The following is a 13,906-nucleotide window of genomic DNA, read 5'->3' on the forward strand; positions in this document are numbered from 1 at the left end:
CGGAACTTAATGCATTTTATTTATGCTTGTATATACCAGGGATCCGTGCCAATGGAACATGGATTAAAAAAATCCACAGAGAAGTCCAAAGTTAATTTTAGTTATTGCTTCAATGTCCAGACCTCAGGCTAACTCTGACACGACTTGGTCGGGTTGGGTGTGAGGAGCTTCAGAGCAGTGAAGTCTGGAAAATACTGAAGTGAATTAATAAGAGAAGCAATAAGAATTGCCTCCTGGAGGAGAATGGAAATCTGCCTCTGACTGAATGGTCTATAGTTAGTATCATTTGATGAAAGGGTGTGAAAATGTCTTAGGATAGTTCCTTTGAGACCAGGGATTTTGTAAGTTCTATGATGTGTCATCCTTGGCTGCCCTGCCTCCTGCCCTTCCTTATGCATCTACTGTGGAGGGCAATGCAGACCCAAAGTTGAGCCACTGAAGACATGTTAGAAGAGGGCAAGTAGTAGTTACCGCAGTGGGTTGGAACCCTGGCTCTGCCATTTAATGGCTGTGTGGCTGGGCAAATTATTTCTCCTCTGGGAGCCTCTGTTGTCTCGTCAGTAAGAAGGGGATCATGATAATAAATATAACATAGAATTGTTGTGAGACTTAAATGAGTTAACCTGCATGCAAAGCCCTCAGACCAGTGCCTGAGAAACAGCATTAGTTGCTATGAGCGTTATCACATCTGGGCACCATGACCAGAGAGTACCTTCTGTATGAGCAACACCAGTGATAGGTTCTTGTGATGACCATAATGGTGGAAAGAGGGGCTGGGTAACTCCCCTAAGCCGTACACTGAGTAGGGTCCCTTACCGCCCCAACTCCTGAGATGATCATCCAAGATAAATTTGTTTCTCACGTTACAATGGAGGTCAGTGTTTGAACTCATCTTTTTATGTTTTCACAGTCTGCAAGGGCAATTGGAACGTAACACAAAATCTGTCCCTTGGGCATTTTAGTGAATGAAGTGAGTGAACGCAACTTTGGCATCAAGAGAAAATTAAGAGAAAGACCACTAATTTCTTAAATAATCTCTCTCTCTCTCTCTCTCTCTCTCTCTCTCACTTTTCCTTTTTTTTTTTTCTTCCTCCTGGTAGGTTTGGTTTCGTAGCCTACCTTATTAAAATATAATATAACCAATATTCCCAAAACACCTTTTAACTGAATACTGTTTTAAGAGTCTAGAATTTACAAAGTAACAATAATAATGTACCTGACTGAATGGTGCACAGGTAGCCTTTTCAGCACCATCTCTGCTTTTAACCCAGTGAATGCTGACAGATAAGCCCTGGGCTTCCGTGGGCCACAATTTTCTCATTTGTGAAACAGAGGTGGGCTACCTAACTTCTCACCTCCAGGGTTGATGGGAAGTGGAAAAGAGTTATCAGCTTTCACAGAATGGCAAACACTTTGGAAAAACACAGAGCACTCTACATATAAAGTAATGGTACTTACTGACATCAGATTGTACTACTATAAATTATTTTATTCTACTGGAGAAAGACTAGGACATTTATTTTCTTCTTATGAAATAACACAGTTACCTTGTAGTAAAGAGACATCTTTAATGTTTGTTCCTTCTTCCTCATCACCTTCAATTTTGCCCACGCACAGACCCCTTCCCCTGTCCCAAAACTGAAGTGCCCAAATCATGACCATAGAGACTGAGAGGAATATTCGAGGTATTAGAGACTCCATGGACATTTCTTCCCCTTGTGGTGATTCCTAGTTCTTCAGAGAGACAGTTGGGGATCTCTTGTTGCTTCTTTTCATCCAGAGGAGGATAGAAGGAGAGGCAGAATTTGTGGGAGAAAAGGCAGAAAAGGGTTTCTTCTTTCATCGTAAAACGTTCCTCGTAAAAAATATGATATATATCTACACACACACACACACACATATAAAATATATCCAGTGAAATTGCAATTGTTGTGCCAAACACTGGGAAGTGCCACCTTGGTCGATGTATTTCTGGAGTTTTAAACAGTTGTCCTACAACAGCTGCATTTCAGTAAGACTTGGGCAGGTGGCTCCAGATAAGCCACTTGCCACTCACATTTAGGCTGAGGCTTCCATGTTCACAGTCCAAAGGAAAAAAGTGTGTCTTTGTGTCTGGAGTGGGTATTGCAGCGAGGGAGCTGGCAGGAAGGGAACTGGAGGCTATGAGGTGAGGAAGAAGGAATTGGCCTCTTTTACTTCTCTACCACAGTCTTTGATGCAAATACAAATACATTTCAAATGTGAGGATACTGACATCCGTAGTGCTACGGCCACACTACTTAATGAAATAATTCACATCAGCATAAAAAATATTCACACCAAAAAGTCTCTTTTTTTCCTCCTCTTTCCAGGAAAATTTATGACATCATATCATCTAAGTGACCTCACCGCAGATATTTCCAGTGATGTGCCCAAAAGTCATTCAACATAATTCAGTCTTTAGATCTGCTCTTTCCACAGAAGGAATTATGGTTTGACAATATTTCTGTAGATGTGTGTTTTGGTTTTCCCAATACACGGAGAAGTTTGAAGTCTCTGCCTTCCCCCATGTCCTCATCCATGAAGTGAGAGGCACAGATGCTGAGCCTCCACGGCTGGTCAGAAGGGAAAGGGAAGGGGAAACCCTGGGTCAGCAGATCAGCTCAGGAGGGATGCACCACAGAGGGAATAGCGACGAGCTGCAAACCAAGATCAGAAGCTGTTACAAACCCACTCGATTTCAGCTGAGTGCCATCAAGTGCGCTATGCAGAGACCTACAGGGAAGAAGGTGGGCTGTCTAAAACCAGTACAGATCCTTGCTTTTGTCCTGAGGCTGCAAACCTGAAAACAGAGAGAAAACAAGAGAGAGAGAGAGAGAGGGAGAGAGACGGAGAAGAAAAACAAGAGAGGGAGAGAGAAGGGGTTGGGGACGGGAAGGCACAGGTATTTAAGGAAAGAGAAAGACAAACGCCACAGTTTTATTGCAAATGTCACAGAGTTCATCTAAAGGGCATGAATGAAAGTAAAAGCAAAGCAAACAGAAATGTCAAATCTTCACCTGCAGGAAGGGCGAGTGGGCAAGACTACAAGCCAATGATTGCATTTATAATATAACCATTTTTTTGGTTATGCCCTAAAAGTAAAGCAAGCAGAAGAGTAAACCCTTATTTGAATGTACCTTTCAAATTCAACTCCTTAAGTCAGAAATTCAGTATCGTCATTAAGAGCACATTCTCCTTAAGTTTTACATTTTAAGACACCTATTTAATTGGCGATTAAGTTGATAACAAAATCATATTTTCCTTTCCTTATAACTGTCACCAGGAGACAGTACCCCTCCCCAAACTCTAGAAGATTATGAACTACACTCTGAGCAGGTCCTCTAGATCAGCGCTGTCCAATAAAAACACAATGGGGGCCACAGGCATAATTCTAAATTTTCTAGCAGCCACATTGAAAAAGAGTAAAAAGAACCAGGTGAGAATGAATCTTCGCAATATATTTTATTTAACCCAGTATGTTCAATATGCAACGTGTCGAAAGTATTTCAACATGCAGTCAACATAAAAATACCAGTGAGATGAATTTCACATTCTTTTTTGGTACAGTTTTGAAATCCAGTGTGTGTCAGGCACGTAAGCACATCCCAGTTCCTCCTGGCCACCTTTCAAGTGGCTAGCGGCTACAGGATTGAACAGCGCAGAGCTATAGAACCTTTCCAACAAATTTATTTATTACTTATTTATTTATTTAAATTTAATTTGGGGGGGAAAAAGCCTACTTTCTCATTCTGCCCACACCGATGACACTGGGTCATCTGTTTACTGAAGCACAACCCTGCCATGCACACCCCTGGGCCACAAGGTCACTGGGGTCTCCAAGGAGAACTAAGGGAGGTCCGGGGCTCAACCCAGGGTCGGACACAGGGCAGGAGGGGTCCGGGGAGGCCAAGGTCCCTCTCCCGCTTACCTGAGTCCACGCTGAGTCCCAGACCCTGGGCCACGTCCCCCGCGGGGCTCGCGAAGGGTCCCCCGGGCGCGGCCCACGCTGCGCCGGTCGGCTCGCCCTTGGCGGAGAGCTCGCAGGGCGGGCTGCCGGGCGCGGGCGCCGGCGCGGGCGCGAGGCGGGCCGGGCGCCCCGAGGCTGCCGGCATCAGCAGCGGCCCGTAGCGCGGGTCGAAGTGCGGCGCGTAGACCTCGTGCACAGCGGCGGGCCGCGGGTAGGCGGCGGCCTGGGCGCCGAGGGCGCCGCCCAGGGCGTAGGGGTGGTGCGGGTGCGCGTGGTGCGGGTGCGCGTGGTGCCAGGGCTCGGCCGCGCCCTGGTGCAGGTGGCCGTGCAGCGCGGCGGGCGAGTAGGGGTCGGCGGCGGCGAAGGGCAACTCCGAGTGCGCGGTGGCCAGCGGGCTGCCCAGCGGCGCGGGCACCGGAGCCTGGTACGCGCTGTTCCAGAAGGAGGCGGGGAAGCTGCGCTGGCTCATCGGGAAAGAGCCGTCTGCAGGCAGGCGAGGCGGAGGGGAGGAAAGGAAGAGAGGAGCGCGTCACCGCAGGTAGATGGAAGCGGGAGCGCTGAACGCGCCAGGCGGGCAAAGTGCGGGCGAGCCGCGGCCGGGAGCCGACCCGCTGCCCGCCCACGGGGGCGGCGTCTTTCGGAGGCGGATGCACCCTGCGAATTCGAGGTCGAGGCACCGCAAAATGGGAGAAACTCTTTGGGAAGGAGGGCGGCTTCCTCGGATTTCGCAGACGCGTTTCCAGTGCGGAAACCCCAGAACAGGCTGGGGAGGCAGAGCGGTGAGATTCCCCTCTGCAGTTCCAGTTTTGGGGCGCTGGGAGCTTCCTCCACTGCGGGCTGCGCTGCCTCGGCGGCTCCGGGGCAGACACGGCCTCCCATTCCCAACCCGCAGCCTCTCTCTCCCCTAGCTAAAGATACCTCTTCCCACTCTTGGTCGGCAGCCTAGAGATTTCACTACCCCCTCTCGCGTTTCACCCTCCCCAGCTCCAGAAAATGTGCCCCTCCAGGGCCTCTGATAGACTGGAAGTCCATCGACATATTTCGAAGTCTTGCTATTATTAGCCTCCTTTCTAGAAACCTTCTTTCAAATATTTTTTTCCAAGAACTCAAGCAAAAGAGTAAACTAGACTTACTAAAAGGGCAGCTGTATTATTTGCAGAGGGACACAAAGGGACAGATCTTTTGCGTTTTAATTAATAATATTTGTTCGTTAAAGTGTGGACGCCAGGAATAATAATTATTATTGCCAGTATCACTGTTGACCCCTAGTGCCTGGAGGCATTTTTAAGAGAACAGCATTTAGGTCAAATGTGTTGCCTTTAGTGGAAGGGGAGGGAAAGAAAGATTTAATCCTAGGGACCTGTACTGAGCATCTCCTCTGGGGAAGGCATCTGCAGAATATTCTAAAGAATTAAAAATTAAAAATGCATTCTAAGTGGTGAACTGTCTTCCTGTTAAAAATATTTAGGCAACTGGAGAATAAAAAGAATGTTCTGTGTTCAAAACTCATGATTTGGGATCTTATCTAGGCAAGGCTTGCACAAACTGTCAGACACTCTTAAGAAAAAAAGGGAGGGTGGGGGTTGTCATTTCCCCATAAAATGTAATACTTGTGTTCCTTTTTACAGCAAAGTCTTCGTTTCTCAGCTCGGTACACATCAAGAATTAAGTTTAGTGAGAAAGTTTATTTCCTTGTCCTGGAAATTAAAGGAGACTGAGATTTCAGAATGGAAGGGAGATTTAGTTGACTTGTCCAATAAATCATTGTCCCAGGCTAGAGAAAGCAGTGCTTTGTGAGAAGGGTAGAATAAAGACGGGGGTGTGTTTGGCGAAAATCCTTAGAGATGTTTCAGCTGTACCTAAATTTTTATTTCTTTGGTACTTTAATTTTCTTTCTGAAAGACATTTTCTGCTTCAAAATTTCCTAAGGAATTCAAACCTGGCAAAAAGCATATGGACGGTTTAGGAGACATTCTTCAGCAGGTTTTGCTGACAGTGGGGTCTAAGACTTTTTTCTCTGGGCAAATTTTCAGGAACTTAACAAGTGCCCTGTAAGTTGTAGATGCAGATCTCCCTCAGGGCTTGGGAGAGTGTTGGAAACCTCACATTTCCGCAGCACATTTACACACAGTTTTCTGTTTGCTGAACAGCCATCTCCAGGGATGGTTAAGAGGGCAGGTATCATTCTAATTTTAGAGACCAGTAAATAGAGTGACCTCAAAGAGGTTAAGAGACTTGCCCAAGGTCATGTTGCTAGGAAGTTGGTGGAGCCAGCACGAAACCCAGGACTCCCAATTCCAAGGCTGGTGGTTTTTCTAGGTCGCTGCTCTACTCTGCTCTGCCTCTGCAAGGAGAGGTCTTTCTCCCTTCCTTTTACTTACTTTCCCCACATGCCCATCCTCAACTCCTCTGACACCTAGGATTCCTTCAGCTGCCTTCCCTCGAGCCTCTGTGGCTGGGCCCCAGGCTGAGAGGGCTCTCTATTTGCCCCTAGAAGCGGGCCCTTTACTCACCCCGCCAGGGCCCCGAGCTCCTGGGTGCTTTGCTGCTTGTACAGCTTGGGGAATAGCTGCTAGGCTGGCTCAGGGCTCTGCTGAAGTGCTCATCCACCACGGAGCTGATGTCTCCCTGGAAATAGGTGAAGAGGACGCAGCGGGAGTTGATGTACTCTGCCTCTGGTGGGCGCTCTTTCTCTGGGCTGCCTTCTTCCTCTTTTATGCTGGCTGGAGTTTGGCTGGAAAAGGAGGAGCTGCCGCTGCTGTTGCTGGGGCTGGCGTTGCACTCGTGGGCTTCCTGCATTTTGGAGTAATAGGCTAGTTTCTGCTCAAAGAGAGAAAGAATAGAGGAGTCAGCTTCAAAAGAAATGGCAAATTGGGGTCAGATCCCTAAGGTATCCAGGGGAAAACTGACATTCATGCATAAGCCCCTGTGCTCAGTAACTTGTGCGAGCTTCTTGACAGGCAGACTGCCTTTCTTGGTGTCTCTGTCTCCCCAGAATCGCCGCTAGACCACACGGAAAGCTCTCTGAAGGTGTCAGGGTAAAGGTCCCAGAAGATGCCCAAGCAGCCAGGATATAGGCGGAGTTTGACCGCAGAGCCAGGCTCAGGGCAGATGTATTTTTAAAATCAGGCTCCAAGGGTGAAGGGCATCCAATTCCAGTTCGGGCCTGATTGTCCCCTGCTTAAGAATCCAAGGTAGATGCACAAGATGCAAGACTTTAAGCATCGTTGTGATAGAGCACGAAAACACCAAAATCCACTCTGTGCAGCACAGCCAGGAATGTGAATGAAGAACTGCGAAGAGGTATGAGGTAGTTCTATTTGGGAAGGAATCATGTGGGGTAAAACGTGGAATGACATCCTGACATGAATCATTTAAATAAATGCAAGTTGATATTTGTTTGGTCACCCATAAAATGTCCACTCAAGAGTCTAGCTCAGTTCTTAAAGAGGTCTTCTTTTGAGTGAGGAAAAACCTGAGCACTTCTGCTTTCACCATCTCTATGCTCATTGGGGAAACAAGTAATAAAAGGGAGAGAAGAAGATCTTGGCTGTGAGGTTGAGTGAATTATGGCTGTCTGGTAGCGATTTTAAAAACCAAGTGTGGTTGCTGAAATATTTTCTTAGAAGTGAGCAATGGACTGAATGCAGTGTTAAAGCATTTATGCCGGGAGAGATGGCCTCAAAGCGGGCTGATCATACAAAGATGAACGGAGATCTTAATGGAAGAGATTATTGGTCCAGGCCCAGGGGGGAGAAAGGACCAAGCAGACAGAAAATCAACCCACCTCTCCTCTTTGCAATAGTCACAGCCTGGGAAGGAACCATCTCAGACACTGAAGCCAAAAGACTGTAGTTATTTAGCAATATCACCACTTTCACCACATTCCCGCTTGGCTTATAATGAGGGACTCTGAGGATTCCCCAAATGAATATTGTGAGACTAAACAAACTCCCTGGATGGAAAGTTTAAAAAGGGGGGAGGTAGAAGGAAAAAAGCAAAAAGCAAAACCTACTCCTTCCATCATTAATTCAGCAGGAAACTTTCGAATAGACGTTCCGAATTTGCAAGCAAAATGGGCAAAAACTTGGACTGGGGGTCCGGATGTACTTCTGTCTCTCTGAAGCAGGGGTCCAAGCCCTCACTTTGAAATCTGCTTGGGACCCCTACGGCCTCCTGGGTGTGTGAACTTACTCTTTTATTGGACTACGGTCCTCAGTTTTTACTACACTAGCTGAGGAAATGGGAAGAAAAACTGGTCGCCCAGACTCAGCTCGGAGAAGAGAGAAAATGGAATAATTAAAGGAAACTTCAAGAGTTTGCCCAATTGGGGTTAAGTGGTCTTACAGGTAACCACTGTCCTGTGGAGAGCAGGACAGCCTGATGCAGCTACTCAGCCTCAAGAAAAGCGAAAAGAATATTATCTTTGAAGCCCTCCTCTGCCAGGTCAACTGCACCCCAATAATAATCCCCAGAACTTTGCAGAGCAAAGATGATAAAACCCATGCTTTTGCGCAGTTCTCTTTGTAACGAATTCTCTGGTTCCGGAATTAATTGGCCTGATCCCTTGAGAATTTAAACGGAATAAAGTTACTCCTTAGATAAGCTTGCAGGGATGAGTGGCCAGATCTTTGCATTTCAGACAGAAAGAGGCACAGGCAGGTCTTTACTTTTGTTCTCTTGTCACTCTCACCTTTGATACCAAAGTTTGGTTTTCCCTGCGTGAGCGTTGATCGCAGCTCCCCTTACCCCGCACCGAAGAATCTGGAGTCCGACAGACTCTAAGGAGGCAATTCAGCTCACACGAACCTTGTCTGATTGTTCCCCGGAAGGACGGGGCACGCATTAACAGGGCTTAGCTGCTTTCCCGGGAGCGCAAGTGGACACGCTAAAGGGTTAGCTCAAGCGACCGTGTGGCAGCGCCGGCAATCGCCGCATCCCCGAGGCTCCCGCCGCTGGTAGGACGCCCCGGACCCGTGCGGAGGCGTCCCGGACCTCGGGGTACAGGCGGTGCTCCAGGCAGCGGGGGCGCGCCACCCGTCTCCGAGGTCCCGGCCCGGAGGAGACACGTACCTGGTGGTAGGGGGTGTAGGCGGCTGCAAAGTAAGGCTGGGGAGGACCATAGACTTGGTACATAACATCCAGACAGCTCATGGCTCCCCGCAGCGGAGACGGCTAAGTATTTTATCATCAACTCTCGGTCGGTGGAGCGCAGGGATGCTGCATGGGCTGCGCTTGGGCTCGAGCTCCCGAGTCATCTGCGGGCGGAGCGGTGGGCAGCGCGCTCCGCGGCTCGGGATCCCGCTCGCTCGCAGGCTCCCCTCCCACCCGGCAATTTCAACCCGGACGCTGCTCCGGGACAGAAGCGCCGGTGCTCCCGCTAGTGGGCATTTAAACCCCACGCCTGGGAGGCGTGCTGACGCCACTCTGGGCCGCGGAAGGGGGAGGGGGCCGTGGGGGGGGGCGGGGACCGGGGGCCAATAGGGAGCCGGGGACCGGGCCGAGGGGCTACCGAGGTGTTTCTCGGGGCTGCCCCGCGGCGAGCTGGGGGCCAAGGGTACCGCGAACGGCGCACCCCCGAGCTTGAGGCCGGAGGCTTTGCACCGGGAGGAGTAGGACTCTCAGGCTAAAGCGACAGAGAGAGAGAGAGAGAGACAGAGAGAAACCCAGAGAGAGACGGAATGGGAGAGAAGGAGGGGGGGAGTGTGGAAGGGGGGAAGTGGGGGTTCTCGCACTTGGGGAGAGAAAAAAGTTTGATGCGTGCTGGCAAAGGTCCCTTGGGAGAGCCCCGGCCTCACACTGGAGATTTGAGAGTGTGTGCGCCCGGGGTTGGCGAGGTGGGGCAGGAGGTGGGCTCTCCGCGCCTGGTGAGCGCCGGGAGGGTAGCGCCATCCCCAGGAATCCCCTAGGGGATCCTCGTCGTCTCAGACAGGAAGTCCAGGGAGTGCGAAGACTCCTCCCGGGAGCGGAGCAGCTCCCTCTGGGGGGGGGGGGGGGAAGGCGGTGGCTGAAGCCAGTACTGACCGCCCCTGCACCTCTACCGACCCCGCCCGCCCGACCGCCTCCAGCTCCCACACTTCAGTTCAGCTCTCTGGGGTCGGTCCCTTCTGCCTCGTTAGTGTTCGATCCCGGCACTTTCTCTTTGAAGTCCCCCACCGAACCCGCCCCATCTGCGTTGTTGGCGCCCCGCATCCGGCCCCTCCCGTGCGAGCTGCTTTCGAGGAGTCCAGGAGGCCCTACCAAGCCCCCGGCAGCCCCCGGCAGCCCCCGGTCTCCTCGGCATGAGTCCTTTAAAGTTGCGGTAACTTTTGGGGACTGCAAGAGGAGTCGGCCTAGAGAATGCAGGGAGGTCAGAGAGGGCTGTTGTATGTAGTCTCTTCAACCAGTAAAACAGCTGCTGGGATTTTAGGTTTCATTTTCGAAGCGTAGAAAGGATGCATTTTGATTGCGAAACGTGCGTCGTTGTTCCCTTTCCTTCTCTGAGAGCTCGGCAGGCTTGGACCGGCTTCTGGCGTTGCTCTCCATCCTCCCCAAGCACTCCCCACTCCCATCACAGCCCCCTGGGGAGGAGGATGTCACAGGGGAGTCCTGCATCCCGTAAGTTTAGGGGCGAATCGAGACTAGGCTGTCCGTAAGGCTGGGTCAGGTAGTGGAAAGAGCGTTAAGGAGATAGCGGTGGTGAGACCTGAGGTGGCGGCGGGGGCAGGGCTTGGGAGCTCGGAGAGCCCAGAACCAAGGGAGACGCCGCGTGCATTAGGGAACTCCAGTTATTACCCATTAAAACAAAACCAAAAAAACAAAAAGTCTGACATCGATTCTCAGGCTGCAACACTGGAAACAAATGCACCCTTAAAAATATATTTGTCTTCAAGATGTGAATATTTTAAGCCAAATTGTTTCGGGGCTGAGGTTTTGGTTTTGCCCGAATAATAAATGGGTAATGGCTCCCAGTCTTCAGTTCGGTTTATAAATGGTGAGCCGTGCCGAGCGCGGTAACCGATTTTAAAGAAGATTTAAATAAAAATAAATAAGGACACCATTCAGCCCAGTTTTGCGCAAGCCTTTTTGGAAGCCAGCTTGCCTTGGTGTCGAGTTCTGCAGGCTCCTTAGAGCTTCTGGCGACCTAGGCGCACAGGTGGAGCATAACATCCTTCCCGCCCCTACCCCAACCCTCCCGCCTTGGATGTTTGGGAAAACGGCAAAAACCACCTTTGTTTTCTCTGGAGGCAAAAGAGCGAACCTGAACCAAACATCCACACAGTGCCCCCCTAGAGGCGGGAAGTGGGCGTGTAGCTCCCAGTGTCACTTGCCGCCTAGGCGCAAGCTGGCTGCAGGGGCCCGTTCCGCCCTCCCCTGCGCCAGGTCCTGGCTTAGCCCTGGCCCGCGCGCCCAGGGTCTGGTCTGAGCAGGAGCCAAGGTGCCCACGCAGCCGCGGAGACCAGGACAGATCGAGGCCAATAGGCGTGATCACTGAGGGTCACACTCTTCCGCCCCCCCCCCCCCCCGCCCCCAGCGCGCAGGTCCCGCTGTCTATCTGTGGACATAGAGGTTCTACCATGGCTGGCTGCAGCTAGGGCATCTCGGGGACCCAGCATTCTTCGCCGAAGCCCGCCCCTTCCCTCGCAGCCCAGGCTTGGCGGCGTAGCTGGCTGACCGCAGCACTGCGCGAAAAAGCAATGGTGTGTGTGGGGGGGTGTGAGTGTGTGAGGGCTTGCCCGCTCAGACAAGCTCGACTCTCGTCCCCGCACACCTGCAATAGCTCATCCTAAACCCTGTACCCACCCACTTTGACATTTTTATTTTACTCTGACCCTGGTACCAGAGGAACTTTGATTTCCCACAAATTGGGGAGAAAATAACGACAACCTCCCCGGATCCAGCAAGGCCCAGCAAAATGCAGGTTCTTTTTGAAAAGGATTACAGGAGCAGTGACAGCCCACAATTTGAACAAAGAAAATGAAGAGAATGTGATGCCAGGTGCCCGAGGTTGCTTTCTGTCCACGTTTCTCAGTCTCCTCTTACTTAAAACAGTTTTTAAAAACCTCGCGTAAGCTCAGTAAGGACACTCGCTGCACAGGAGTTTAAAGGAACCCAGAGAATTGGGGCCAGTGAGCACCAGTTTGAATTTAGGCAGGAAAACACTTGCCTCCCCCCAAATCCAAGGTAAAGGAAGAAAAATGAAGAGCCTGTGGTTTTAAAGTAAGCCCACTGATTGGAGCAAGGTCAGTCTTTTCCGTATATCTGGAAAGCTGTCATTTACACAAAGGTGATATTTCTCAATCTGATGAGATTGTGTCTTGTTTCTGTGCTGAGATAGAAGGTAAAACAGCTAAATTTAACGCCCTCTCCTCTCCCAGATATTCAAACCACCAAGACATGAAGTCATCAAGTAAGTGAGGTTTTGATTCAGAGCCTCGGGTGGGAGTGGAGGACAGAAAGTCTCTCGCTTCCTTCCTCTCTTTCCCTCTCTCTTTCCCACTAATTTTAGAAGAGACTATGTCAGACAGTTAGATGTCCCTCACAAATGTATCAACATCCCCAGAAAGGTCAGCTATTACTATTACATCTAGCCTAATTACCCTTAAACCTCCTAATTGGGCAGAAGGAATACCCAAACTTCTTTTAGAAATGAATTTCATGGGGCGCCTGGGTGGCTCAGTCGGTTGAGCGTCCGACTTCGGCTCAGGTCACGATCTCGCGGTCTGTGAGCTCGAGCCCCGCGTCGGGCTCTGGGCTGATGGCTCAGAGTCTGGAGCTTGCTTTGGATTCTGTGTCTCCCTCTCTCTCTGCCCCTCCCCCGTTCATGCTCTGTCTCTCTCTGTCTCAAAACTAAATAAACGTTAAAAAAAATGAATTTCACTTTATGATAGCTTTTTGGCAATATATTGAACTGTGAGGAGGGAGTTTGCCATATGAAAACATTGTACTATCCAATGCTAGTGTGCAATTCTAACCATAGCTAGAACTGTGAAAATAAAAGGTGCCTTTATTTTGAAGTTAGTAAGTGACGTTCAATTACTTTTGAGTGACTATATGTTTAAAGATAGCATTCAATGAAGTAGCTTATTTTCTCTTCAGAAGGGTTGCTCATCATTTTCCCAATACCTTCTGAATTTTTCTGTCCACCTGTGCCATCTTATTCTGAAAATGGCAAAGAGACAGCTTTCAAGGAAGGGTGTCTGAATAGAACGAATTTGGAGAACTGACCTGCAGCCAGCCCAGGCCCTCCCTCACCCATGATTTATTTGGATCGTTGACTATTGGCATTTTATGTGGCCTTATGCTGCCAGACAAAGGAGATGAACACAAGGGTTATCTCACCGATTTCTTTTTTTAACCCCTAAACCCACCCTGGCCCATTTTATAGAGCAGAGATGTGTTTGGAATTTGAAAGTAGCTGGCAACGATTTTGTGGATTCAAAATGTTAATGATATTAGTTGGAAACATCTGCAAAAGACAGGATTTGGGGGCACAGTACATTATTTAGCAATGGTACCCTGGTAACTAATGTGGAATCTGAGTGGTGATTTTATTTCCAAAAAATCAAGAAAAAAAAGAAATTTCTGTACTCTGAAACCTCACCAAAACACTAAATGAAGGAATTTCAGTATGACTTAGTGAAAACCAAGAAAAAGAGAGTTCAATTATTTTCATGCAAACTTAAAGTAACTCTTAATGTTTTCTAGCAAAAATCCTCCACGGTCTGTTCTAGTGTGTAGATGAGATTGCTTTGTAACTATTGACATATATTTAATTATTACAAGAATGTTAGACTTTTCATCTTTCATGTTTTAAGGACTATTTTCATGTTACATACAAGTCAGCTTTAACCTAGGTGAAATCATCACAACTTTCTGAATTTAGTTTTCTCTCAACTTCTTATTGATGCTGATGGTCAGTTCTAAGATTGAGAAATA

At 49.2% G+C, this 13,906-nt stretch overlaps 1 protein-coding gene across 4 annotated transcripts; it reads right to left on the bottom strand.

The window, feature by feature from the left end:
* On the bottom strand, window positions 1-9,655 carry VGLL2 (vestigial like family member 2). Of its 4 annotated transcripts, none has more exons than XM_053222339.1 (4): window positions 9,062-9,655; window positions 6,502-6,808; window positions 3,950-4,471; window positions 1-2,821 (listed from the first exon to the last, which is right to left on the bottom strand). In XM_053222339.1, the coding sequence occupies exons 1-4, from the start codon at window positions 9,140-9,142 to the stop codon at window positions 2,778-2,780; spliced, it is 954 nt and encodes a 317-aa protein (XP_053078314.1). In that variant the 5' UTR covers window positions 9,143-9,655; the 3' UTR covers window positions 1-2,777. The 4 variants fall into 4 exon arrangements, with proteins under 4 accessions (XP_053078314.1, XP_026912828.1, XP_026912826.1 ...); XM_027057027.2 differs by having other exon boundaries at window positions 1-2,678; window positions 9,062-9,647; XM_027057025.2 differs by lacking the exon at window positions 9,062-9,655 and adding an exon at window positions 8,682-9,055 and having other exon boundaries at window positions 1-2,678.
* Window positions 9,656-13,906: the final 4,251 nt, after the last annotated feature.

Source organism: Acinonyx jubatus, chromosome B2, assembly GCF_027475565.1.
Source record: "Acinonyx jubatus isolate Ajub_Pintada_27869175 chromosome B2, VMU_Ajub_asm_v1.0, whole genome shotgun sequence".
Lineage (NCBI taxonomy): Eukaryota > Metazoa > Chordata > Mammalia > Carnivora > Felidae > Acinonyx > Acinonyx jubatus.

Coding starts and splice junctions, on each gene's coding strand:
- VGLL2 (XM_027057024.2), bottom strand. CDS start 8,834: ATGCGTGCCCCGTCCTTCCGGGGAACAATCAGACAAGGTTCGTGTGAG. Junction 6,809..8,681: donor ACCAAACTTTGGTATCAAAG/GTGAGAGTGACA, acceptor CTCTTTGAGCAG/AAACTAGCCTATTACTCCAA. Junction 4,472..6,501: donor GAGCTCGGGGCCCTGGCGGG/GTGAGTAAAGGG, acceptor GCCTGCCTGCAG/ACGGCTCTTTCCCGATGAGC.